Genomic DNA, 25,862 nt, shown 5'->3' on the forward strand with positions numbered 1-25,862 from the left:
ACTTCAGGGGAGGAGGTGCTGGGCCTTCTGAGCTGGTGTCTCTGAGCTCGGGGGAAGGGCCCCACGGGGCTGGGACCTAGAGCCCTGAGAATCGGTGCTGGCTGGTGCCTCAGGGAGGAATTGCTGCTGTGAGGTGAGGAAGCGTTGCTAGGTGGTGCTCCTAGGAACAGGAGGCTACAAAGAACAATGATAAAGATGCAAGTCCTTTCGCCGGCCTCCAGGCCTGCACTGTCTCTCCAGCCCCGACCTGCTTATTGGCAAAGCCTAACAAAGCCTAACCCTGAGCAGCTGGTAACACAGACATGTGTGGGTCTCCAGCCCCAGCACCACAGAGCAGGTATTTTTTTTTTTAAGTATTTATTTAGTCTCCATTGTGGTAAAATACGACATCACATAAATTTCACCATTTTAAGCGTACAGTTCGGTGGCATCAAGTACATTCACATTGTTATGCTACCATCACCACCATTTATGCATGGAACTTTTGCCATTTTGCAAAACTGAAACTCTGTACCTATTAAACAATAATTCCCCACTCCCCCAAGCTCCTGGCAGCCTCCATTCTACTTTCTGTCTCTATGAATTTGACTACGCTAGGTATCTCACGTAAGTGGAACCATACACTATTTGTCCTTTCGTGACTGGCTTATTTCATTTAGCATGTCTTCAAAGTTCATCCATGCTGTAGCATGTGCCAGAATTTCTTTCTTTTTAAGGCTGAATGATGTTACATCATATGTACATACCACATTTTGTTTATCCATTCGGCCATCGATAAACAGAAAAGTGTTTTTTCAATGTTATCAAATATGACATAAAAATCCCAGGTTAGTCTGACTATAAACATTGTACAGATAACGCACCCCCTGCCCTTTGCCTCTGTATTCAATGGGTTCACTTTTTCAAGGCTATTAAAAATGGTATTCTAACAACATGCAAGTGGATGTTCAAAAATAAAAAGGTCTACCGATAATCGGACCGTGGTGACCCCAGGACATGTTTATTTTCACCTGCTCCATTGTGAAGTCTTTCTACAGGCAGATGTAATTTCTCGAAGTTGTGACTCCAGTCCCCACACAACTGAGTGTTCTTCCCCTCATTAACCCCCTTGCCTGCTGTCACAGGGCTGTTATTGCCAACCCTGAGTGAGTGAAATGCCGTTTTCTTCATCATTTCTCTTCTTTGCTCTTTTGAACATCTGGATTGTATTCCTCAAGACCGTTTTGGTTGCAAATGAGGGAAACCCTACTCAAATCAGCTTACGCAAAAACAAATTGGTGTGTATGGTGGTGGGTGGTGATGGAATTTACTGGTTTCAGTGGCTGGAAAGAATGCAGTGGAAACTCACAGAACTGGGGCCTAAAACCACGGATGAAGAAGAGCCAGCACTATTCCTCTCTGCCCATCTCTCATGCGGCTTTCTCTCTCCTTCTCTTTGAAGAGCAGCCCCTTTCTTTCCTACTGCAGACAGGTCTTCTTCACCTGACAGGGATCATGGCCTCTGGTAGCCCGAGCTTAGCAACTGTGGTAGAAAGAGCGTCCAGATAGCAACCCCTGGGAAGGGCTGTCATGGGCCCTGCTGAGTCACATGCCCACCCACTGGGTCAATCATGTTGTTAGGGTGACCAGGAATTATAATTGGCCAGGCCTGGTCACATGCCCATCCCTACGACCAGGTGGTGACAGGGCCTGCTGCTTTCAGATAAAGAGGATTGAGAAAGCCTTCTAGGAAGACAGAAAACAATTATCAAGTCACTACTCGCAGGGGGCAGAGTGAGGAGGGTGTCTGTTTTCTACCATGGCCACACTAGATGAACATCTTTGCACACTGAGCTCTTTCTGTTTTACTAATCACTTAGTGAGAAATTCACTATCCTATCACAAGGATAGGATTACCGTCTGAGTGCTTGCCAGAAGCCATGGGACAAGTTTGTGTTTTCAAAGCACTTTCACATCTAATAACTTATTTGTGCCTCACCAAAAACCTGATAAGTGACAGGAAAGGAATCAGTGACACAGAGAAGTTGAGTGATGGATCCAGGGACACACAGCAGATGAGGGCAGAGGAGAACCCAGAGCCCTGGCTTCCTGACTCCCATTCCAGTGCTCTCCCCCAACATCACCACAAAGTTTAGATTAGGGGTGGGAGGGCTCAAGCCCAGGGTCACCTCTGGCCAGTTAAGGGAGGGAGCTTCGTCTGCTGTCTACCCCTCCAAGGAGCTGGGCCAGCTCCCTGGAGGAGCTGGGCCGGCGGCTCCTGCCTTCAGAGCCTGCACGAGCTCTAATGGGGGATGCCCCTCCGCTGGACCTGGCATCCTCCCAGTGGGCACTCTCTGCCCGCAGCTCCTCCAGGACACTGTGAAGGTGTCTCAGCGTGAGCAGGAGTCTCTGGTCTTGGACCTGCATCTCAGCCTAGGAGAGAGAACAAGTCTGTGAGGGGGCTGGACCTTCCCCAGAAAGTTCTCGTCACTGTCTCATCGGGGACAAGCGCACAACCGTGCAGAAGCCGTGTCCACCACAGCCTGTTTCTTCATCTGCACAGTGGAAGGCGAATCACCTCCCTTTCACGGCTCTTATGAGGACTGAAGGAATTGGCCCACCCTCTAGAATACGACGTGCTCAACTACCCAGGTGAGTGATGATCTTCATCATCATCGTTATTAAATATTACCATTCTTACTTACCACCCCACTATCTGCTTTAATCCTCACTATAGCACACAAATCCTTTCATAGGTATTAAGGAGCCCTTAGAACACTGTGCTCAGCATCAGTCTGGGAAACCCTCGGGTCCCAAAAACCCTTTCAGGGGTCAGCGAGGTCAAAACTGCTTTCATTAGAATACTAAGATGTTATCTGTCCTTTTCGCTTTCATCTTCTTATGAGCGGACAGTGGAGTTTTCCAGAAGCTATGAGACATGTGATATGGCATCAGATCGAATGCAGAAGATGAGAATCCAGTCATTTTCTTTTCTTCTTCTTTTTTTTTTAAAGATTGGCACCTGAGCTAACATCTGTTGCCAATCTATTTTTTCTCCTTCTCCCCAAAGCCCCCTAGTATATAGTTGTAGATTCTAGTTGTAGGTCCTCTGGCTCTGCTAGGTGGGACGCTGCCTCAGAATGGCCCAATGAGCAGTGCTAGGTCCGTGCCCCGGATCTGAACCGATGAAACCCTGGGCTGCTGGAGCGGAGCGTACAAACTTAACCACTCGGCCACGGGGCCGGCTCCCCGAGTCGTTTTCTATTAAAGGGGACGATAAAGAGATTTGCAACAATGTAAAACAGTGCCCCTCTGCTCATTAAATATTTTCTTCAAAAAATATAGTTATTCTAAATAAAATATTATTAACATGTAATGAATTTATTATTTTTTTAAATGCCTTAATAAATAAGTACTAAAAATTTCTGGGTTTTGGCTTTTAATTCAGTCAATATTGATAGCTATAACTCACATAAACAAGAGCTTTTTGGTGTCCTTAGTAATTTTTAGGAACGTGAAGAGGTCGTAAGACCAAAACTTTGAGAACCCTCCACTCACTCTTCTCACTCACTCATCTCCGCTCCTTCTCCCATTTTTCCCTGCGGACTTTTATTCCCATACATTTTCTCTCTTTCGCTTTCTCTTTTGAAATGCTAAGATTTTATTTTTCTGACTAGGTAATTCTTACACATGATACAAAACTTAAAAGCTACAAAAGGGCGTATAGTGAAGCCGCCCCCACCTCCTCCCTCTCCAGGCCACAGCTCAGTCACCCCCAGAGGCGGCCCCTGGGAAGAGCAGTTTTCCCTTCAGAAGCCGCCTGAGGCACAGCCAAAGACGTACGTGCGTTTTCCCTCTGTCTGTCTGTCTGTCTGTTGCTCTCTCCAAGAGATAATTACTAAGATGATTTCTCCATTAAAAGTTTTTTTTTTATTTGCATGACAAACTGCTTTGCGGAATAGAAGATGGAGCCCCCTCGCCCCCTCCAGCAGTGGTCATGCTGCCGAGAGAAGAGAGCTGCAGAGAAGGCTGAAGGTGGCAGCTGAACCTTTCCCCTCGGAGCACACTGGGATGCCTCAGGCTGCACCTCGAGGACCCCAGGGCCATCCCTTCCTAATTCCTGGGAAAACGGTAAGTCTGGGTTTTCTCAATTTTGGGGTTTCCCTCCCACGTTTTTTTCCGTCCAGCCTTTGGTGCCAGCTCTGGGTAGGTGCTCTGAGGACAGCACAGTGAGGCGGCCAGCGTGAGGGGCGGTAGGGGACTCGGTGCCTTGGCTGTGAGGGCTGGAAACCCTGAGCAAAGTGGCTTCCAAGGTAGGGAGGTGTGCTGTCTCCAACTGTGTAGCTCTGTCCTCCTACGGAGTGACTGCCACCGCCCCATCAGCCTGGTTTGCCTCGTCACCAGACGGCTGGAGCTCTCAGATCCCACCAGGACTTTGGGGCTTACAGGACCCCAGGAGAGGAGGGAGAGCGCGGACTTCGGTCTGTAGCGGGCACTCATTATTGTCACCAATTTGTTTCATCTGCTGCATGAGGTGACTGTCCAGGGCTAGTCCTTTCCTGATGGTCAAGTGGAGCTTCTTGGCTGTGCTCCGGAGGGCCCCTTACGGAGTCCTGTAAATTCCACGTGTCGGAGTGAAGAATGGGCTGACTGGGAAGTTCCGAGTCAGGGATGAGCAGGAAGAGGCTCAGGCTCCCATCTCTTGGCATCACGTGGAGGGAGGTGCTCGGGCCTGCGAGGCTGTGCCCCAGGTAGACACCCCCACGCCCTCACCTTGTGCCCCCTCTTTAGGTGGGGGGAGGTGCTTTATCAGGTGGAAATCGGCACTTTGGGCTCAGGCACCTAGCAGTCTCAGTGTGAGCAGCCCGCGCCTAGGGGAGCATGGGAAGGCCCACGGCCCCGCCTCCAGATGCCCCGCCTCCAGACGCCCCGCCTCCAGATGCCTGAGGACAGTAACAAGCTGCAGCTCCTGCTGGAGTCCCCTGGGTCCAGAAGCCCTGCCGGGTCGGCCCCTACCCCGGGGTGACGACAGGGTTGGGGCCCAGCTGGTCTGTTGCCTGGCAACCCAGAAAGGTCATTTCTGGACAATCCTGTCTGTCCCTCCCCAGAAGAAGCTGGCATGTTGGGACACAGACCTTGGGTGCCTTCTGAGCTTCCCCGAGCCACCACCTTCTCTCTCTTGGCTGGTGTCCCCGCACTCTGGGGCACCCCTCTACTTTGGACTTGGAGAAAACACTGCAAGGAGAGGTATAAGGCCTGGCTCCCCGAGCAGCCACCGAGGGACCAACTAACGTAACTCGTAAATTCAGGAGAGTTCAGGCCCCATTGGCTGGGCCTGTACCAACAGGAAACAGAGACAGGAGTGAGCGGGGCAGACAAGCTTCCTCTTCCTTCTCTCTCCTCCAAGGAGCAGATCCTCCTTCCAACCCTGCAGGGAAATCCGGCGGCCAGGTAAACTAGCTGCTGAGGAGCCGCTGGCCCTCTTTAGGGCTCCCTCTGAAGTAGCCCCAGCTTGGGGACACAATGCCCCACCTCAGAAAGCCCTGGCCTTTGCCTCCAGTCCCTGTTTCCCTCACTCTCACTACCCTGGGCTTCCACCTCCAAACAAAGTGTGAGCAGCCCAGTCTTTGTGCAAACCTATTCTTTCTAGAGGATCCAGGCTAAGACAGCGGGTGTGCTCTGTGTCCCCCTGGGTCAGGATTGTAACAGCCAACGCAGATGTGCCAAGGAGACGCTAAGTGAATTACACCATCTCTTCACCGAATTCTTACAATATGCCCTGCGATGTTGGTAGCATCGCTATCCCCATGTTATGATAAGGAAACAGGTTCAAAGAGGTAAAGCCACTTGCTAGAGGCCACACAGCAGCAGAGCTGGGCACATACCCAAGACTCGGTGTCATTCTGAAACCAGTCTGGCAAGCACTGCACCCAGAGCCTCCTATGTAGGCCACGACCTACTTATCCCGGCACCTGAGATGGGAACTGTGCACTTCTTGCCTGGTCCCAGAGGGATGCCTACGGGGCCTACACCCCAGCCTGTGGCCTCTGCCCCAGCCAAAGAGGCACCTGGGAGAGGGGACCAGGGAACCTTGGAAGATATGGGGTAGAGGCGTCAGGTAAAAAGAAATGCAAAGCCTTACCAGCTCCTTTCTCAGCCACTCCAGGGTCTGCCCAAGATTCAAGGTTGGCTTCTCTGCTGTTTTCATCTCTGTGTCCTTGGGAGAGAGCTTGACGCTGACCTGGTGATGGGCCTGAGGGACCTTCGACTTGTATAGGCTCCCACCTGCTTCAGGCTGGGAGCGGGATCTGGCCAAGTCACTGAGGATGGAGTTAATGAGAGCACCAAAGTGGCTCACGTTGGAAAATGTAGGTTCTTTTTTTTTTTAAAGGGCTTCAGTGCTCTGAACAGAACAAGGAGGGAGGGCAGGAGGGAGACCGCTGGGATATGGGCGCCTCAGTGCCTGTGGGTTCTAGAATCTGAAACCTGATGCCAACAGCATCACAGAGACTGCAAAGCTTTAAATGACAACAATAACAGTTATTATGAGAACAGAGGCCCCTTTCCGAGGCTTGTTTTGCTCTACGAGCTTTGCATATATGTGTGTGCGTGTAGCTACATGTGTGCGTGTATACATATAAAATCTCGCTTGAGGCAGATGCTGCGTCTGTGTCCCCAGTCCCCTTCCTCCCTCCCTCGCCTATCCGTAGTCTAGAGAAAGGGAAATGCTCATTCTCCAAGTCCCCTTGTTTCTGGGATGACCCATTTCTAGTAAATGCAGTCTAAATAGAAATCTGCGGTTAGATTTCTAGGAAAACTTTTACCTACCTGATAAAAGGAAAAGTGTCGATGATGCTCACCCTTTACTCCCCCTTTTTTCCCTTTCCTTATACCTTGAATGTAGATGTGATGTCTGGAGCTGCAGTAACCATCTTGCAACCATAAGATAAAAGCCGAGAAAAGTTGCAGTGGCATTTGAAATCACGGAGTCAGAGAATCACTAACAGAGCCTGCCTGCTGGCTGAGACGATAAGCCCACTGTTTAACTGGGTGAACTCAGCCTAACTGACACACCATTTATTCTTCACAACACACTATGAAGTGGGTGGTATTCTTTAACTCTCTCTTTCAACAAACACTTATCGAGTGCCTACTGTGTGCCAAGTTCTGCTCTAGGCACTGGGGACACAGCCCAAAGTCAGAGAGGCAAACGCTGTGCTTCCCTAGATCTGACATCATCGTGGATGGAAACAAACCATAATCAAACTAGTATTATGATGAAAATAAATAGCAGCTATGCTCACATAGGTTTTTTAAAACAATTTTTTCTATCCACAGGAACTAGGAACCCAAACTAAGAATTAACAAAGTGATTCCAGAGAAGGAGCTGAAGTGACCAGCAAAACAAACACAACTCGTTTTGGAGGGACTTGCCCTCCATCCAGGCCACACAAGCCGTGCACAGATCCAGCTCCCCTGAAGATGAGCTCACAATCCAAAATTACGAAGCACATGGGGAAATCATGCACCGCGAGTGAGAGGCAGCGGACACCGTCAACAGCAGGATCAGACCCTCACCCCAAGAACTTCAGAGGAAGACAACAAAAAAGTATTTTGAGAAGAATTAAAGTCATACAAGAAGGAATAAAAAACATCAGAAAAAAGACACTATTTTAAAAAGGCAGGTTTGAAAAAGAACTAAATGGAATTTATAGAAGTAAAAATTATAGCAAGTATTTATAAATTAAAGAAAAAGGAGTATATATGTAGTGTAGCTCCAGAAGATAGAGTAGGGCAGAGGGTACGAGACACAGGGAAGCTGATTGGGTCTCAGTAGGAGGAAAGTGTGCTGATTTTTCTTCCAAGCAGTGGGCACGCAGTCGGTGGAGTGTGGAAGGACAGCCCAGATGACCAGGGAGGCTGGACAAGGGGCTCCAGTGGCTCAGAGGGGCACCTGGGGCTCCTTCCAAGTGTGAGACCGACCGGGCAGGAAAGGGGCACTGTATAGGGAGCCAGAACAACTGGGTTCTAACTCCAGCTCTACCAAACTTTCTTTGTGAACTTGGGCCTCATCCTTTCCATCTTAGGCACAATGAAGCTCAAAATAGTTACTAAAATGAGTTGTAAGAAACATCACATTTTTCATACCCTGGGGTTTCCATCCTGAGACGCATTCTGCCAGATGCATAGAAAATTTTATGTGCAATTTCTCCTAGTTTAGTTGTCACTCTTTAGAACCAAAGAAGATCTGAGAAACTCACCTGCCATGTTCACACCCCTTCTGAACACAAAGGCCAGAAATGATTTCTTCTAGGCAGGTCACCGGGCTTTGTGTCACATGACCCTGTAACTATGGGACAACTGCCTGGATCAGAGATGGGTGCCCCAGCCAGAGGCAGCCACCTTCAGACTGGGCAGGAGGGAGGTGATCGGTTTGTGGGTGACTGGCGTGAAAGGAGCTGTGATCTGGGTGGTGACCAAGTGATCCACCCAGAGCTTCTCTCGGGGAATTAGAGTTTGCCCCCAACAGCGAGGTTGGATTGTCACAAGGACACTGTGTAACGAACCTCTCGAAAACTCCATGCCTTCAAACCACTGTCCACTCTTGCTGTTGAGCGTGTGGGCTGGCTGAGACGGTCTGAGTCAGGCTTCAGATCTTCAGGCGTCTGGTGCCTTGTCCTTGGCCCTCAGCACTGACGCCTAACCAGCCTGGGAAGCCATTTCTCGTGGTTAACTTATTTTGAGGCACCATCCTTTATTTTTAATCCCACTCTTAGGATTCTGGCTCAGAGCACGTTTTACTCCACAGACTTAGAAAGGCTTGGCATAGGGGGATGGGGGGGTGGTGGAGGCCTGGAAAGAGAAAGAACTTCAATTCCTGAGTAAGGAAAAACGTTCTCACTGAATACAAAAGCCACAATGGCCATCCATGGGCAGCTAATAATATGGATTCCAAGTGCCAGACCCTGCACTGCATGCTGGGAGTACGGCAGTGAGCAAGAAAGACCTCACACCTACCTCACGGGACCTATGGTCTAGCTACTTAGAAGATGCATTAGCAATCAAGTGGTTCAAAAACTGTACTTTGTGCCACAAGTCTGGCTCATATATATGTAGCATGAATGAATGAAAAAGGAATCTGCAATTGAAGAAACTATGGCTCAGATGGAGATGTGAGTTGCCCAAGCAAGTCAGCAGCTGTGGCAAAAGCTGCAGGTTGCCCCTCAATATCCCGTCTCCCATTCACATGTAGCAAAAGACTACATTCCCAGACTCCCTTACATGGCAGGTAAGTGTAGCCATGTTATTAAATCTTGGCCGATGGGATGTGAATGGAAGTGATGTATGCAGTTTCTGGGTTGTGCCCTTAAAAGGAAGGAGGAGGGTTCCCGCCCCTTCCCCTCAACTTCTTTCTGCTGACTGGAATGTAGTCCTAAGGGCTGGAGCTGGAGCAGCCATTTTGGAACAAAAGGTGGAGGATGGCAGAGCAACGAGCTAGAAGGAACCTGGGTCTCTTGCGATTGGTGAAGCCACCATGTCAGCCTTAACTGCCAAGTATATTTTTACATGAGAGATAAATAAGTTCTGTTTTATTGAAGATGTTATTATTTTGGGTCTCTTTATTACAGGAGTCAAACCAATGTCCTAAAAATAATAGCAGTAGAAGCCAGGTCTTGTGATTTCCCCACTGAGGCCATTTCCAGAATCCCCATCTACATATTTAAGTGTTTTATTCTCTCCCAAGTGTTTTCTCATTCGTGACCTGATCTACTCCTCACAACAGCTCTGTGAAGTCCACAGCAGAGAGGACTTCCACAAAGCTCACTGGGCAGACAGGACCCTGAGATGCAAGAGTAGTAGGTGACCTGTCCTGAGACGCATGGACGGTCATCCTCATCTCTCGGATGGGGCAAGTGGGCTCATTTAGCTCTGCTCCTGTGTCTGACTCCTAGTCTAGGGCTCTAGCCATCCTTGGGGCTGTCCCCTCTCCTATCCTGGGCACCTTAGCCCTCATCCCCACTTTGTAAAATGCAGATGAGGTGGAAGTTTAGCAGAGAGAAGCTGCCCACCTTCCCGTCCTACCATGCCAGCACCTGCAGTCACCCAGCCAGAGGGAGCATGAGGATGGAGTGCATCCTCCATGATGTAGGCGTGGGGGTCCCAGCGCCACCTCTCCTCCTGTGGCTGTTTATCCCCTTCCAGTGGGCCCTCCCTTTGGCCTAGACGATCAAGGCCAATAATCCACTCATTTGTCTTCCACCTGTGCCCTCTATCTGTGTCCTCCTGGGTCCTGAACACATGCCCTGTGCCCTGTGTCCTATAGCAAATGCTGCCAGGGCCCCATCCGCATCCCCTCAACACCTACCTTCTCCACGTGTCTAAGGCTGCCTACCGCGAAGCACACCTGACTCTGCTTAATTAACACACTCGAGCTGTCAGAGGACAGGCTGGAAGCGCTGGGAGCAGCCCTCAACCGTGACAAACAGGTGTTGGCAGATAAATACCTCCACTCCCTCAGCTCTCAGGTGGGACAACCCGCAGTCCAGCAGGACTGAGCCCCAGTTGCTCAGGGCAGTCGTGTGCTTACCGGCACGCCCACGGTACGTTGGAAGCCCTCGCTTCCGGGTTTCACCTCCCTACTCCTCTATCGCGCTTCCTGGGACCACCTCCCAGAGAAAACGCTCGCCCTCAAATTCCTGTCTTGGCTTTACTTCTGGGGAAACTGAACCTACAACTTGTCCCATCCATGTGTGCTCTGTACACCTGAGTCACGTCATGACTGGACGTGAGTGTCCTGTACACGGGTGTTCCGGCCCTTCTGCTCTATACCCCTCCTTTGGATTTTACGAAGTGGGGGTGAGGGCTCAGGTGCCCAAGGTAGGAGAGGGGGCAGCCCCAAGGGTGGATGGAGCCCTTGACTAGGAGTCGGACCCAGGAGCAGAGCTAAAGGAGCCCACTTGCCCTAGCCAAAAGATGAGAACTACTCTGTCCATGTCTCAGGCAGGCCCCATGAACGTGTGTCCTACGCACACCCGCCTGACACCCCGGAATCCAGTACACAGTCCCACGTCCTATGCGAGGGGAGTGCAGCTCCTGACTCCGATGGGGTGGTGGAGACTCTGGTGAAGCAGAATGGGACAGTGGGAAGCGTGTCCCTTGGCCCCAGCTAGCCGTCGGTGTGACTCTGAGGCAAGTTGCCTGATTGATCAGAGCCCCAGTTCCCGCCCCTGGTGAATGAGCTCCAAGTTATCAAGCTGTTGCGCGGGTGAGATAGCCTACAAGAAGCCCCGCTCAGGGACACGCACACAGCGGGAGCTCCATCAAGGCTCCCCGCCCCTCTCTTCCGGGGCCCATCCTCTCCCAGCTAACCCAGCGCCTCCAGTGTCCCAGGCCTGTGCTGGCCCAGGGAGAAGGGCACGCGAGTGCGAGAAGACAGGGCTCTGCCCTCGCGGAGCTGAGCTGCCTTGCAGCGGTGCAGGCTCTGGCAGAGACTGGAACGTGGGTCTCAACTCCCCTCCTACCTCTTTTCAGGCAGGGAGAGGTCTCAGCACCCAGGTTTTTCATTCCCCAAGGCTGGGAGCTTCAGACAGGCCAGTGGAGAGGAGGGGAGTGCCAGCGGGCTGGCTGAGGATGCGCGTGTGCGTGGGCATGTGTGTGGACACTCCCTCCAGGGCCTGGAGAGTGGCCACCAATTCATTTCCTCCAATCCCTGAACTATGTCCCATTACCGGGGTATCAGAGCGGCTCCATGACAGCATCACAGCTCCAGGAAGACCAGATGAGGCAGGCGGGTGCCAGAGGGCAGATGTAAAGCGAGGAGGAGACCCAAACACCAGAACTGAGCAAGACGCTCAGAGACAGATGAGACTGAATGGGGCTGGGAGAGCAGGCACGTGGCTGCAGCCCCAGGACTGTGGGTCTGTCTGAGGTCCCAAAGTCCATCTGGAAGTCAGAGGCCTTCCGTCCTGGTTGCACTTCTACTGACCCTCAGTGTGGCCATAGGACCATCTCTTTTCTCTGGCACTCAATTTTCCCAAAGGTAAAAATGGGGCTCACATTAACAACTCAGGAATTCTGCATATGCTCTGAAAATTATGATGGAACCCAGAGTAGTGGGTTACGAGCACTGAGCTAGGGTCTGCATTTGAATACCAGATCTGTGGCATACCTGCTCTGTGACCTTGGGCAAGTTATTAACCACTCTGTGTCTCCATTTCCTCACCTTAAAATGGGGATAATGGTAGCACCTATGTGATAAGGTGGTTAAGATGAATAAGTGAGTTAATGCTTGTAAAGCACTTAGAACAAGGCCTGGCATATGGGGAGGGCTGGGCTAAGTGTTTGTCGAATAAAATAAACACACAACTAATTCATTACTATTACTTTGTCTCTCAGCCTGTTAAGTGTTGTTCCCTCTTCCAGGAACACTTTTCCTTTCTCCCCGCTCCTTCACCTCGTGAAACCTCAATCTTACCAGGTTATTCTTTCATGTCACCCTCCTGGACACCCTGCAGGCTGTTTTCAGAGGTTTTTCACCTGGGACACAGTGGGTTGGGTTGGATCTGTATTTTCCAAACTTCAGCCACTCACATATCTCTTGCTCAATTTTCACCTACCACCTCTACTTTGATTTACTTGTATTTGTCTTTAAAATGACCATATTAGATAGGAATAGCTCTTCTGAGTGATAGAATATCCCAAATAATAGTATCTTATACAAGACAGGAGTCTATTTCTCTTACAAATAAAAGTACGGGAAACTATCCCAGGCTGGTGTTTCCTTGGTCATCTGGGATCGAGAGTCCTTCAATTTTGTTGTCTCCCATACTAACTTATTTCTACCTCATGGTCCAAGATAGTTGCTCAAGCTCCAGGCATCAGGTCTGCATCCTGGCAGCAGGAAGGACAAAAAGGAGAGAAGGAGAGCGTAGCCCATTCCTTTAAGAACAGTTAATACATTTTGCCCATACCACCTTCTCTGATATTCTAAGGGCTTACTATCCACTTGGTCACACATAACTGCAAGGTAGTCTGAGAAATGGAATTCTTATTCTGAGTGCACTGTGCCAGCTTTTTTTTTTTTTTTTTTTAAGTGCTTTCTTTTTCCTCTCAGTTTTTCCCCCCTGGGAAAGACTCACCCTGAGCTAACATCTGTTGCCAATCTTCCTCTCTTTTTTTTTCCCTCCCCAAAGCCCCAGTACCTAGTTGTATATTCTAGGTGTAGGTCCTTGTAGTTCTTCTACGTGAGCTGCCACCACGGCATGGCCACTGACAGATGAGTGGTGTGGTTCCACGCCTGGGAACAGAACCTGGGCTGCCGAAGCCGTGAGTGCCAAACTTTAACCACTAGGCCATCACGGCTGTGCGCTGTGCCAGCTACTGATCAAGGATTCTATCCCAGTGGGGGAAAGGGAGAGTGATATTAGAGGAAACCAGCAGATTATGTTGCCCCAAGTTTATATAGATTCATATTTTTTTCTCCCTCACTCCAAGCATTATTTTCCATGATATCTCTGGTTTCATGAGCTAGTTATATATTGTTCTAAAATATATTAAACTAAATACCTGGGCGCTAAAATGAACACACATATACACATGGGTGCGTGTGCACAGGTCCAGATGTAGTGTAGTCGGTGGGAGACTGTTACTGACCCCGTGACCCCTGCCTCTCGGCATTGACACCCTTCTGTGGACCCCTCCCCTTGAGTCTGGGCTGGCCTGTGACCTGCACTAAAGCAACAGAATGCAGCAGAAGTTACACGGTGCCTGTGCCAACCCACAGCTTCGAGAAGCTCCAATAGCTTCTTCCTTTGTACCCTTGGGAAGTTGAGCGCCATAGGAAAACTCTGACTACCTCAAGACCACCATTGTGGGAGGAAGCCCAAGCTCGCCCCCTGGACAGATCGTGTGGTGAGAACAGAAAAACCCGGCTGACACTGGCGGTGAGAACCGAGTCCTCGGATACACAGCCCAGGCTGAGCTTTTCCAGCCAGCTCGCAGCTGCTTGTACCACTCCAGCTGACACCACGCAGAGCAGAACTGAGCTGTCCCCACCAAGCCCAGCCCAAACCACAAAACTGAGCAAATCAATGATGATTTTCTTTTAAGCTGCTAAGTTTGGGGGTGGTTTCTTATGCAGCACCAGATAACCCAAACACATTTATCTGTATAACAGCTAAAATCATGTTATGTACCACTACCCTTTGGAAAATTCTGAATTAAGTGATGTTCTAATGTTTTACAAGAGGTCCCTGTTCTCTCTCTGATAGACCCACACGTCTCACAGCCTCATAACTGCAGGGAATGGATTGAAGACTTGTCTTATGCCAACGTGACCACAATAACCTCCCAGAGGGAGGTCTCTGTTTTCTCTCTTGTCCCTATGTACCTGGGAGCAGCCAGAAGGAGAATTTCTCAAAATGCAAATCTGATCACGTCCCTCTCCTGCTTATCACCCACTGCAACATCCACAAGGGGTCTTCCTGGGTTCAACTACAAATTCAGACTCAATGGATGATCATCAGCCACACTTGGTATTGACCTCCGCTGAAGGATACACGACGGGAACCTCAGCTTGCTGGCGTGGCCCTTGATGCTGGCACCAGGCGCTCCCCTTACTGGTTTACAAGCTTCACGTCCCACGGGAGCCGATGTCTTTGGACCTGTCCAGTTACACGAGTGCCTGGGCAGCCCAAAGTATGATTTCCCACCAGGTATTTTTAGTTCCTCCCAGCCCAGATGCAATTTACCAATCAGGAGTCTTTTTTTTTTCTTTAATAACTTTACGTTTTAGAGCAGTTTTAGATTTACAGAAAAATTGGGAAGACGGTACAGAGAGTTTCTGTAGTCTTCACACCCCGCTTGCCCTATTATCAACATCTTACGTTAGTGCGGTACGTTTGTTACAATTGACGAACCAATATGATACATTATTATTAGCTAAAGTCCGTATGTTATTCAGATTTCCTTAGTGTTTACCTCATGTTCCTTTTCTGTTCCGAGGATACAAGACTACATTTAGTCGTATGTCTCTTTGGGCTCCTCTTGGCTGTAACAGTGTCTCACACTTTCCTTGTTTTTGATGACCTTCACAGCTTTGAGGCGTATTGTCAGGGATGTTATAGAATGTCCCACAGTTGGGATCTGTCTGATGTTTATCTCATGGTTAGACTGGGGTCATGGGTTTTGGGAGGAAGACCAAAGAGGTAAAGTGCCCCTCTCATGCCATTGTACCAAGGGTCCACACTATGAACATAGTTTGACCATTGATGTTGACCTTGATCATCTGGCTGAGGTAATCAAGTTTCTCCATGTAAAGTTACTCTTTCCCGCCTTTCATACGGTCTCTCTGAAAGTTGCTGTGCTCAGCCCACAGTTAAGAATCGGGGAGTTATGCTTCCACTCCTTGAGGATGGGGTATCTACATATTTGGAATTCTGCATGGGAGAGTCATCATTTCTCCCCATTTTTTTTTTCATTTATCATACTTTAGGTTACAATCCAATATTACTTTATTTATTTTATTGATTAAATTTTTCCAGCTTTGGCCATTGGGAGCTCTTTCAGTTGGCCCCCACGTCCTCTGACATGCCCCCATCATTGTGTGTGTTGTGTTTTGTTTGTTCCTGGCAGTATAAGATGCTCCGGGCTTATCCTGTATATTTCCTGCTCCAGTCCTAGCATCAGCCATTTCTCCCTGGTTCCTTTTATTGGAGAATGGTATTAGAAACCAAGATCTGGGCGCTGGGTGTGCTCGTTGCTATACTGTATCATTGCTTCTAGGGCCTCTCAGCTGACAGAGAAAGGGAATGTATGTGTGCATACTAACCTGTGTGTAGACATGCATCTCTACCTATTTCTATATTTAATCACCTGCATCGATATGAAGGTAACATGAGTTCATACTGATATCTCCGATTCTAATCCATAACCACATGGATCATTCTATCCTCCTCCTCAGGGGTCATTTTTATCATAGCAATGTTGCCTAGTAACACAGTGGACATCTGTTTATCTGTTTCCAAGGAAACAGGGCTAGACAGTTAACCAAAGGTCAAATTCTCAGGCAAAAGAGGAAAAGGCTTTGTTGACCCCTTACTTACAGTGATCAGTGGCTCCCCATTGCTCTGGGGATAAGGTACAAACTCCGTGGCCTGCAAGGCTCTGCAGTGGCCTGGCTTGCTGACGGTCCAGCCTCATCTCCTCCCACGTCCCTCCATGGCAACCACCCTGGTCTCCATCCATCAAAACTCACAGCACCATACTCCCTTCTCTCCCGCAGCCTCTGCCCGCACCGGTTCCTCTGCTGGGCTTCTCTCCTTGCTCTCTTTACCTGGCTGCCTCCTGTCCATCCTTCGTATCTCAGCTCCATCCCAGCTTCTGCAGGGGGCCATCCCATCTCCCAGACAGGGTCAGCACCTTGCTTCAAGCTCGCACAGCACTGTATACCTTGGCTTTGTAGCTCTTACTACAGTAGGAGAGTTACGTTTATTTCTCTTTTTCTCCTGCCAGAATATGAACATCTTGAGGGTAGGGATGTGGTCTACTCAGTAAACCAGTACATAAAGGTGCTCGATAAAGATTTGCTTATTTTCTTCATTCTTTATTCAACAAATATTTATCAAGGGCCTCCTGTGTGTCAGCCCCTTTTCTGGTCTATGGGGATACAGCAGGGAGGGAAACAGGCAAAGCTTCTGCCTCTCAGCACTTATTTTTTAGTGGGAAGGTAGGGACAATAAACAAAGAAGGAAGTTGCTGTCAGGGGTTGATCAATGCTATGCAGAAAAATTCAGAGTGAAGGAGTCAAGGATGCTGGGGCCCTGATGGTTGAAAAGCGTGGTCTGGGAAGGTGTCTCTGAGAAGGTGACATTTGAGCAAAGACTTGAAGGAAGTAAGACAGGGAGCTCTGGGATATCAGGAAGAGTGTGCCAGGCAGAAGGAACAGCAAAGGCAAAGGCTCTGAGGCGGGGCCGTGCATGACTGAGGGAGGGAACCGTGAGCGCTTCACAAGGAGCATCTCAGCAGATCCCCGTCACCCTCCGAAGTCTGTCTCACAGATGAGGAACTGAGCTTGGAGAGGGGAGCCTTTGGCACAAGGCCACACAGCCGTGAGTGGTGGAGCTGGAGTCTGGTGCCACAGCCAGCTTCCCCTCGAAGTCCCTAACAAGATGCAGGCCTCTGAAGGCAGGAAGAGACTGAAGCCTTCCTGTCCTGGAGGTCCCATCCGGGTCTGCCACACCCGCCTCAAAGGCCCAGGCACCTGGCTCCCGGGTGGCCTCCTCTCTCCTGGTGTGGAGGGCTGCACAGGACTTAGGAGCAGGGTGGGGCAGGCTTTCCCACGGCGGGGCAGGCTCTCCCACGGCGTGGCTGAGGAGCCAGGACAAGGTATCCTCATCTGCTGTCCTTCCAGATGGCTGACTCTGCTGGCCCTCTCAAAGCCCAAGCCTGCATTTTCATGATCCCATCAGCAAAGGCCAACACGGAGGCTCAGAGAGGTGAGGGCTTATCTGAGGCCACATGAGTGAGCTGGCCACAGAGTCTTCCCGGAAATCCCCCAGTCTCCAGACCAAACTCCTCTCTGGGTTTGGCTTGGGCCCCCAAAAAGGAGCATCTCCTTAACTTTGCGCTCTCCGCACCCTCCTTGGCTCACCTTAATCTGGGCCCTGCAAGGGAAAGAAACAGTGCAAGTCACTCCTGCTTGCCACCTGTTCACCCACACCCTCCGCGCCGGGCCTGTCCTCCAGGAGCTGCCGGTCTCACGAAGCAGGCTGGCGCTTACAGAAAGGCACAACTCCCGGACATAAGGACAGCAATGCAGGCAAAGGGAGGGCCCAGCTGGAGGGGCTCCTGGGAGGAGCGAGTGTCGGGGGGAGCCAGGTAGGCTTCCCAGGGGAGGAGGCACTGCAGCTGGGCCTTGGAGGGCGAGAGTGTGTGTGGCCATTGGCAATGCCCCAAGAGAACACCCCTCTCGGGCTCTGCAGCCACTGTCCCACAGAGAAAGAAAAGCAGGGAAAAAGGCGGGGTTGGAGGGGGCCCGTCAGAGGCTTCCTTTCAGCCTTCAGGTGGCGCCCTTGAGTCACGGAGCCGCACGCGCCCGAGAAGACCACCCCGATCTGAGGACCTCGGAGAGGACCCTGGGTCCCACCTCGGGGCTGGGTGTGGGGGGCGGGGGGAGGGTGCGGAGGAGGCGTCTGGGCTTGGCGCAGCAGGGGCTCCCCAGCGTCCGGGAGAGGCAGGCGGCGGGGGGAGGGGTCTCCTTAGGCACCCACCCCCGCGCCCCGCCCCTGCGCCCTGGCTCGGCGGGCTCAAGGCTCCAGTTCCCCAAACCCAGGCGCGGGCGAAACAGATATGCCCTAGGGGGAGGGGGAGGAGGATGGGGCTGCGTCCCCCAACCCTTACCCCAGTCTCTTACCCGCCTCCCCCTCCCTCCCCGCGCTAACTCTCCGGGCTCCCTCGCCGGCCGCGGGCGGAGCTCGATCCGCTGCGCTCGGCGATCCCCGGCTCCCGCCCCTTCCCCTGTCCCTCCCTCCCCGGAGCCCCCGGCGGCCGCGGCCGCCGCCGTACAGCCCCGCGCGGCGCGAGCAGGTACGTGCGCCTCGGCAGCGGCTCCGGGCCGGGCCGGGAAGGGGGCGGGAGCCGGCGAGGGCGAGGCGGTGGCGGCCGGGCCCGCGCCCTCCCGGGCTGCGCCGCAGCGGAGACACCGGCCGGCGGACGCCGGCTGCAGGGAGGCGGGTGGGCGCCGGGTAGGACGCGCCCTCGCCCTGGCCCGCCGGCCGCCCGGCGCCCTCGCCTCCCGCGCGGGGAGGCAGGGAGGGAGGCCCGGCACAGGTACGCACGCGGAGAGGCAACTGCTGGGGGCGGCGGGAGGCGGCGGGCCCAAGGCGGGGAGGGGCGGCGAAGGAGAGCCAGCCTGACCTCGCGGCCCGGCCGAAGGACACGCGGCCAGGGGCCCCGGGCGCACGCCGGTCCGCGCGGAGCCCGGCCTCCCTGGGCCGCCTGGCCGCCCTGCTACCGGCGCCGCCCGCCCCGGTCCGGCCTGGCCCGGCCCGGCTGCGTTTGTGGTCAAGGACAGGAGCAAGGGGTCTGAGCTGCGGGCAGGAGGGCGCGGGGTGCAGCGGGCCGCCGGGGTGCCGAGGCTTTCTGCGCGGAACTTTGGGTATGACAGCGTGGACCTGCGTGTGCGTATGTGCGCGCCCCGAGGCTTTGTGTACAACTCGTGCGTGTGTCTGTCGATTGGGTTTTGTGAAGCTTCACCCACGCCCGCTGTGCGTCTGTCTCCCCGCGTGTTAGTGCGCGCCGGAGGGTGGGGTGCTGGGCCCAGGCGGGCCTTGGTGGGTCTGGCTTAGATCTTAGCAGTCCTGGTACCCCCAGTTAACTGTGTGTGTGTGGTGTGTGTGTGTGTGTGTATGTCTGTGTGTGACCAGCTCTACCCCTTCCCGGGGTGTGGGTACCAGTGTGGTCTGTGGACCTGTGGGTCTCACTGTGTGGCTTCCCATGTCTGTGGGTGCTGCATGTGGACAAGGCCCCTGGGGGTGTGAGTGTGGAACTGGGATGTGCCCTTCAGGTCCTGTTGGACCGCAGATGAAACCGGAGTGTAACTGGCACAGTTGCGGCTGCGAGCAGTGGACACCGGCATCTTTGTCAGTTTGTCTGTCTCTGCTTCTGTTTTGGGTAATTGACTGGACATGCCCTTGTGTAACTGGTGGGTTCTCTTGAGCCTGTGTGTGAGGGACGTCGCAACTCTGGGTGAGAGGGAGCCTCCTTTTTTCCTCGCCCTCTTCCTAACTCTGACATTCTAAGAAAAAGTTTTGGGCTCCTGCTGGGTGCAGGAGAGCCCTGCTTCCAGAATTCGGGCGCCCTGGGTTTCCTCTGGGATGTGGAGGCATCAGTGTGCCCGTCTGGGAAGGGGATTCCTTCCTGGACCACTCCAGGAGCTGAGCTCTGTGGAGAGTGCTGAAGACCGAGGGAGGGGGGTACATGGACACAACACATCGGGACCCCCACTGGGCAAGAGTGGTCACTGCCAGTCCCTGTTTGTGGCTGGCCACTCAGGAAAATGCTTGTGGTGTGAAGAGAGAAAAAGCCAAACAACACCCCTCTCCTCTCGGTTTACTGGAAAGTGAGAGCAGTTTGGGTGCAGCCTGGCCCCACGTGGGGTGTGGGGGGTGGGGGAAGGGGAAGGGAGATTGCCTGCCTGGGTGGTTGCCCGGCTCTTCTTGAGGGCTGGCTGTGTTCCAAGCCCTGTGCAGGCGGCTGGGGACCCAGTCAGAATCCAGACATATCCCTGCCCTCAAGCAGCTCCCCACTGCTGTTCAACAGTGGGATAGAGAGTCACTGAGCCAGGGCTGGAAGAGCCAGCCAGGGAGGGAGGAGTGATGGCACTGGTACAGGGTGGGGTTTGTAGGTGATAACAATTCTTAGGGACCCTGCATTCAGCTCCTAGCCCCCACATGCATGCCATGGGATCTTGGCCACGCTTTGTAAAACTAAGATAGTAATTCCTGCTCGAGGGGCTGGTGAGGGCTACACAAGATACTCCTGAGTGAAGTGCCTGCTATAGGGCCCAACAGGGGGTGTGGGTGCTCAGTAAACATTTATTAAATTGGAACTCAGGAAAGAGGGAGGTGGTGATAGAAATGGGTTGTAAGTGGAAACAGGCTTTGTACTCAGATGAAAGGCCCTGTGTGCTAAGAGGAGGTGTCTGAGGCAGGTCCGTGTTGGAAGGAAGATCAGAAAAAGGGAAAAACGTGCCTGCCTGCACTGAGGCTCTTTGAGTTTCATTCATTCATTCATTCATTTTCACTTCATTCATTTGCTCATATTCTCTCCCTCTCTCTCTGTCTGTCTCTCTCTCTCACACACACACAGTACCACAGAGCACTGGAGAATAAACTCAGGCATAGGAGTGCAGAGAAACCTCTAGAATCATGTGTATGTGTAGACACACTGGAGCACGTGAGCCACTCTGCACCTGGGGGTCTCTGTCCAGTGTGGGGACTTGGGTCTGTGTGCCTGGGGCCCCGGGTGTGGCAGCCCCAGGACATCGGTGTGTACAGGGACTGCCGCAGTTCTGCTGTGGCTCAGGAATTCTCCGAGTAGGTGGAGAAGGGACGGAGGGGGACCTGTGGGGGACAGCCCTGGACCTACTGAAGGGCGGCCTCTATCACCAACTCCCGTGGAGCGTCGTTGGGAGGAATGGGGCCTAGGGGGGTCAGATCCTTCCATTTTGCAAGAGAAGCCAGGAATCCAAAGTTTAAAATGTAAAATCTTTTGCTTTTTATATATTGGCAACTGAAACAACAAAAACAAATGAACAGGCCAGAAATGAAAAGCAAGCAAAACTTTTATGAGCCAAATACAGCCTCTGGGCTGTAAGCAGGTATCCTTTGGCAGGAATGCACATGTGCTGTCTGTCTGTCTCTACAGGTGTGTGTGAGGTACTTGGGTGGGGTATCTCCTCTTTGAGCAGAGTGCCCCCCCCCACCTGGCTCCCTTCCCATGGTCTCATCCAGCACACCCCGCCCCCCCCCCCAACTTCTGCTTACAAACAGGCATTTGGCTTTGACCTCAGTCATGGCTCTCAAGTATGCTCCTTCTGCTCTGCCCTGTCAGCCACCACGGTGCCCCCCCCGACCACGCTGGCTTCCTCCCTGGACCCCTGCCCTCCACTCTGCTCCTTCCTGTCCCGTCAGTCCTCCACGCAGCAGCCGGAGAGAGCTGTCTGAAACCTAGGCAGGTGTCAGCGCTCCCTGCCACAGCACCTCGCCTCCCTGGCTCCTGGGCCTGGCTGTCAGAGGCCTTTGAGAGCTGGTCCCAGCTGACCTCGGAGGCCCCCCAGTCCTTCTCCAGAATGCCTTCATCCCCTCCCACTGCTGGGGGATTTCCTGCTCATCCTCTGAGGTCTGGCTCAAGTGCCACCAATGCCTAGAAGCTTCCCTGACTTTCTCCTCTTTGTTCCTACGCCACCTTCCTCATTTCTGCCCCCTCCCCTGCCCCAGTCATCCTCACCTCATCACAGCAGTGTCCATTAATTGAGGTGGCTGGGGCCTTATGTGCATTATATTATGAAATCCTCCCCTCAACCTGTGGGGGAGGTGTTTTGCTTATTTCCATTTAACAGATGCGAAAACTGGGTCTGGAGAGTCCCATCGTGTGCCCAAGTTCAAGTGGTGAAGCTGGGGTTTGAACCTGATATCTGCTGTATCTGAATTCCCTCTACCATAATAGCTCATCGCTGGTATTTCCTGAGCACTTACTGTTCTGAGTACTTTATGTGGACTATCTCAGTCCCTACATCAGCCCCATTACGTAGGGAATAGTAGTATTAGTGTCATTTTATAGATGGGGAAACTGAGGCCCAGAGAGGCTAAGGGAATGGCCCAGTGCCACATGCCAGCCAGTGGTAAGAGGGATCCTAGCAGGTTTGGACCGCACTGCTCGGTCGTTATCTTATTCCTCGCTGCCCCTTCTGTCCGCGGGCTCCCCAAGGTGGAATTGTGCCTGACTCACCTGATCACTGGGGGCCGAGTGTGATCCTGGCACCAGCGGCTCTTGGTAGAGGTTTGCTAAATTCAACTGACTTTCTATTTTCTCTTCTAGCTGCCAAGGGGCCAAGGGATGAGCTGGGGCCCTCCTTCCCAATGGCATCTCCCCCTGGTCTGGAACTGAAGACACTGAGCAATGGCCCCAAGTTCCCAAGGAGACCAGCTCCTCTGGGCCCGGTGGCCCCACCCAGGGAGGGTGTCGAGAATGCCTGCTTCTCCTCAGAGGAGCATGAGACCCATTTCCAGAACCCTGGGGATGCCAGACTCAGCAGCTCCCCCAGCCCCCCTGGGGCTGTCCCTGCACAGCCCCGATCCCAGCGGGACGATGTGTCCCTGCGTTCAGAAGAGGGGCCGGGCGTGGAGCCCGTGAGCCGCCCAGTGGATTACGGCTTCGTTTCCGCTTTGGTTTTCCTGGTGAGTGGGATCCTCCTGGTGGTGACAGCATACGCCATCCCCCGCGAGGCCCGCGTCAACCCGGACACAGTGACAGCGCGGGAGATGGAACGACTGGAGATGTACTACGCCCGCCTGGGCTCCCACCTGGACAAGTGCATCATCGCGGGCCTGGGGCTGCTCACGGTGGGCGGCATGCTCTTGTCAGTGCTGCTGATGGTCTCCCTGTGCAAGGGCGAGCTGTACCGCCGGCCCACCTTCGTCCCCGGCAGGGGCTCCAGGAAGACCTACGGCTCCATTAACCTGCGCATGAGACAGCTCAATGGGGACGGGGGCCAGGCCCTGGTGGAGAACGAAGTTGTCCAGGTCTCAGAGACCAGCCACAGCCTCCAGGGGTCTTAAGTAAGAGCCACCCTATCTGGCTGCTTTAGCTCCAGGGCTACAAGGCCCCGAAGGCCTGGGGTTTCAGACTGAGCTCCACAGAGGGCCCTGTGGAAGGAGTCTTGGGTGCTGGAGGGGAGCCCGGGGCCTGGCCCAGGCTCCACTTGGGAGAGCGGCCCCCTGACCTGTTTTATAGCCTGAGGTTTTGCATAAGGTTTTGTTTGAAAGGATGGCTTCTGCTGCTAAAAATACAAAAGTTTGGAAACTGCTGTCCTTGGAGGATGAGGTTTCTTGGCATTTCCGAGGATTGAGAGCTGTTTGAAAGGCTGCCCATCCTGGTCCTCATGCCTTGGGGAATTCCGGGATCTCTGCTGTCCTCATCAGCAGAGTGTGGGTGTTGCGCGACCTTGGAGGGACCGCTTTCAGCCCTGACCATCTAAGGTGGGAGGTGACTTCACTATGAGGAGAGAAGTCAGCCCTGGGTGACCCTCCCCTCTCCAGGCCTCATCTCTGTGACTGTGAAGGGAGGGGGTTGGCCTGGATGATCCCTGGGGCCCCTCCAGTTCGCCCTGGGAATTGGAGCCAGGATCTGCTCCAGCCCCTCCTTCAGAGGACGAGGGGCTCCAGCAGGCTGACCATTCTCCATGCCACTTTCTGGCCTGGCCTTGGTGGCCGCCAGTGTCAGACAGCCAGCAGCTCACATGGTCCTGCTAGGGAGCCCCTGGGTCCCCTGGCTAGGCTGGATTAAATCCAGAGTCTGCTCCAGTCTAGTTCTGGTCTTGGGATCACATTACCCACAGTGACTAGATCTTAGCACACATTTTACAAAGTCAAGTGCACAGTGCTCACAACTCCCTGGACAAGAGGGGTCTTTTATACCAGGAGGGGTGAAGGCTCTGCTGTATTTGGACACGATGGGGCCTTCTTCACCTCCCCTTCCTCAATAGCATGTCTCTTGGGCCTGACCTTATTGTGGTAGCAGGAAAAAAAGTTTTTGTAATGCTGAATTTGTAACCTCCCCCTTAGCAGTAAAGTGCAGCCCCAGTTTATTTGGGGAGAAATCAGGCACATTCTGGTGGCTTGGAAACGCCAGCCACACTGATGACCATTCATTCTGTTTCTCCTATGGAATGTTTCCCGGATCTCTCCAGACTCTTTTTTAAACTACTGGCAAGGAAAGCAAGTGGGCCCTGAGAGGCAGGGAGGCAGGTGTTTGAGAACTGGGGGAGGCGTCGTCCAGTCTGAATGTCCTAGAGGGCTTGGAGAGTACATGCCCTCTAGGCCACTGGCGTGAAGACTCTGAAGGGGTCGTTTCAGTGAGCCCCCAGGCCGCGTGCAGGGCCTACTTACTCTGTCTCCGCTGGCCATGTGGGCAAGGATCTTAACTGTCTCTTGGGGTGGGAGGTGGGGTGAGCATGGGGGCTGGAGGCCGGAGCAGCTCTGAGTAGCTGTAACCCGAGCCTTCAATCCCGGGAGTTGAACATCTGGGCAGTGGAACATCACAGCTTCCCTGGCAGATCAAATATCTGCTCCTGCTGGCAGGTTTTGCCAGGAGCAGAGGGCTGGGGACAAGGGCTATTCAGCTCGGCCTGCCAGGTTCTGTTCCTGGTGTTGAAGGGGTGTGGTTTGAGAAGAACAAAGCCTCGAGATGGAGAAAGATTCACAAGTCCCAGGGCTTCCGCTGATGTGTCAGTCTCTCCCGAGCTCCAGGCGAGGAGAGGATGCAGAAAGTGGCATGAGCTATTCCAGGTAAACTACAATAGAACTAAACATCCCAAATGATGGGCTAAGGCCTTTCCAATCCGTAATGATGATAATAAAAATATCAGTCCAAGCCATATGGATTACTGTGACAATGGGGGATCTGTCTGGAGACCAGACCTGTTGAGTGGATGCATCTGGGACCATCAATTCATATCCGTCTAAAGGCAATGAACTGTATTTAGGGGCTAAATCTGTTAGAAGATTAAATCCCAGGAATCTCAGGTTTTCTCCAAGCCAGAGAAGCCTGCTTTGCATCCTAATGCAGAAGCTCCCTGAGAAAATGTGTGTAATGGCTGGAGGCAGTCATTACCTCGTCAGTGAATTAAGAGAACTGGAGAGATGCGAAAACATTTCCCCAAGATCGCAGCTGACATCTCCCAGCCGGTGGATCGGAAACGGAGTTAGGAAGGAGTCGGGTGTGGAGTAGGATGCTGAGAACTGTCTTTGCAGGTTTTTTGGGGGTAGGTGTGGGGTGGTCCCGGGGACTCTGTGGTCACTGGAACGTGCCTCACCTCCAGGAACTGCTTCTCCCACCCAGCATCCTACTGGGGTCCCCAAACCTTGCTTTTTCTGGTGTATCAGAACAGGTATTGATTTTGGAGTTGGTAAGACCTGGGTTTGAATCCAGGCTCTGCCATTTACTGGCTGTGTGACCTTGGGTAAGTTACTCGACCTCTCTGTATCAATTTCTTTATCTGTGAAGTAGGATGAATGAATGCTCGGCCTCAGGGAGGTGGTGGCGATCAGAGATAAGATAGAGATAAGATAGAGACCTGCGTGGTCTGGGGTCCAGTCACAATG

The 25,862-nt window shown here is 52.7% G+C and overlaps 2 protein-coding genes across 3 annotated transcripts; one reads left to right on the forward strand and one right to left on the reverse strand.

Annotated features, from left to right (window-relative positions):
• Positions 1 to 399: 399 nt before the first annotated feature.
• On the reverse strand, positions 400 to 6,278 carry C15H20orf202 (chromosome 15 C20orf202 homolog). The gene is made up of 2 exons (XM_014845089.3): positions 6,122 to 6,278; positions 400 to 2,412 (listed from the first exon to the last, which is right to left on the reverse strand). The coding sequence occupies exons 1-2, from the start codon at positions 6,185 to 6,187 to the stop codon at positions 2,179 to 2,181; spliced, it is 300 nt and encodes a 99-aa protein (XP_014700575.2). The 5' UTR covers positions 6,188 to 6,278; the 3' UTR covers positions 400 to 2,178.
• Positions 6,279 to 18,271: 11,993 nt separating this feature from the next.
• On the forward strand, positions 18,272 to 25,126 carry TMEM74B (transmembrane protein 74B). Of its 2 annotated transcripts, none has more exons than XM_044748244.2 (2): positions 18,272 to 18,564; positions 22,579 to 25,126. In XM_044748244.2, the coding sequence occupies exon 2, from the start codon at positions 22,620 to 22,622 to the stop codon at positions 23,316 to 23,318; it is 699 nt and encodes a 232-aa protein (XP_044604179.1). In that variant the 5' UTR covers positions 18,272 to 18,564; positions 22,579 to 22,619; the 3' UTR covers positions 23,319 to 25,126. The 2 variants fall into 2 exon arrangements, with proteins under 2 accessions (XP_044604179.1, XP_044604180.1); XM_044748245.2 differs by lacking the exon at positions 18,272 to 18,564 and adding an exon at positions 18,576 to 18,807.
• The last annotated feature ends 736 nt before the right edge of the window (positions 25,127 to 25,862 follow it).

Source organism: Equus asinus, chromosome 15 (assembly GCF_041296235.1).
Source record: "Equus asinus isolate D_3611 breed Donkey chromosome 15, EquAss-T2T_v2, whole genome shotgun sequence".
Taxonomy (NCBI): domain Eukaryota; kingdom Metazoa; phylum Chordata; class Mammalia; order Perissodactyla; family Equidae; genus Equus; species Equus asinus.

Excerpts from the sequence above, each read along its gene's own strand:
- C15H20orf202 (XM_014845089.3), bottom strand. The coding sequence starts at position 6,187 with ATGAAAACAGCAGAGAAGCCAACCTTGAATCTTGGGCAGACCCTGGAG. Across the intron at positions 2,413-6,121 it reads AGTGGCTGAGAAAGGAGCTG|GCTGAGATGCAGGTCCAAGA; the intron begins GTAAGGCTTTGC and ends TCTCTCTCCTAG.
- TMEM74B (XM_044748244.2), top strand. The coding sequence starts at position 22,620 with ATGGCATCTCCCCCTGGTCTGGAACTGAAGACACTGAGCAATGGCCCC.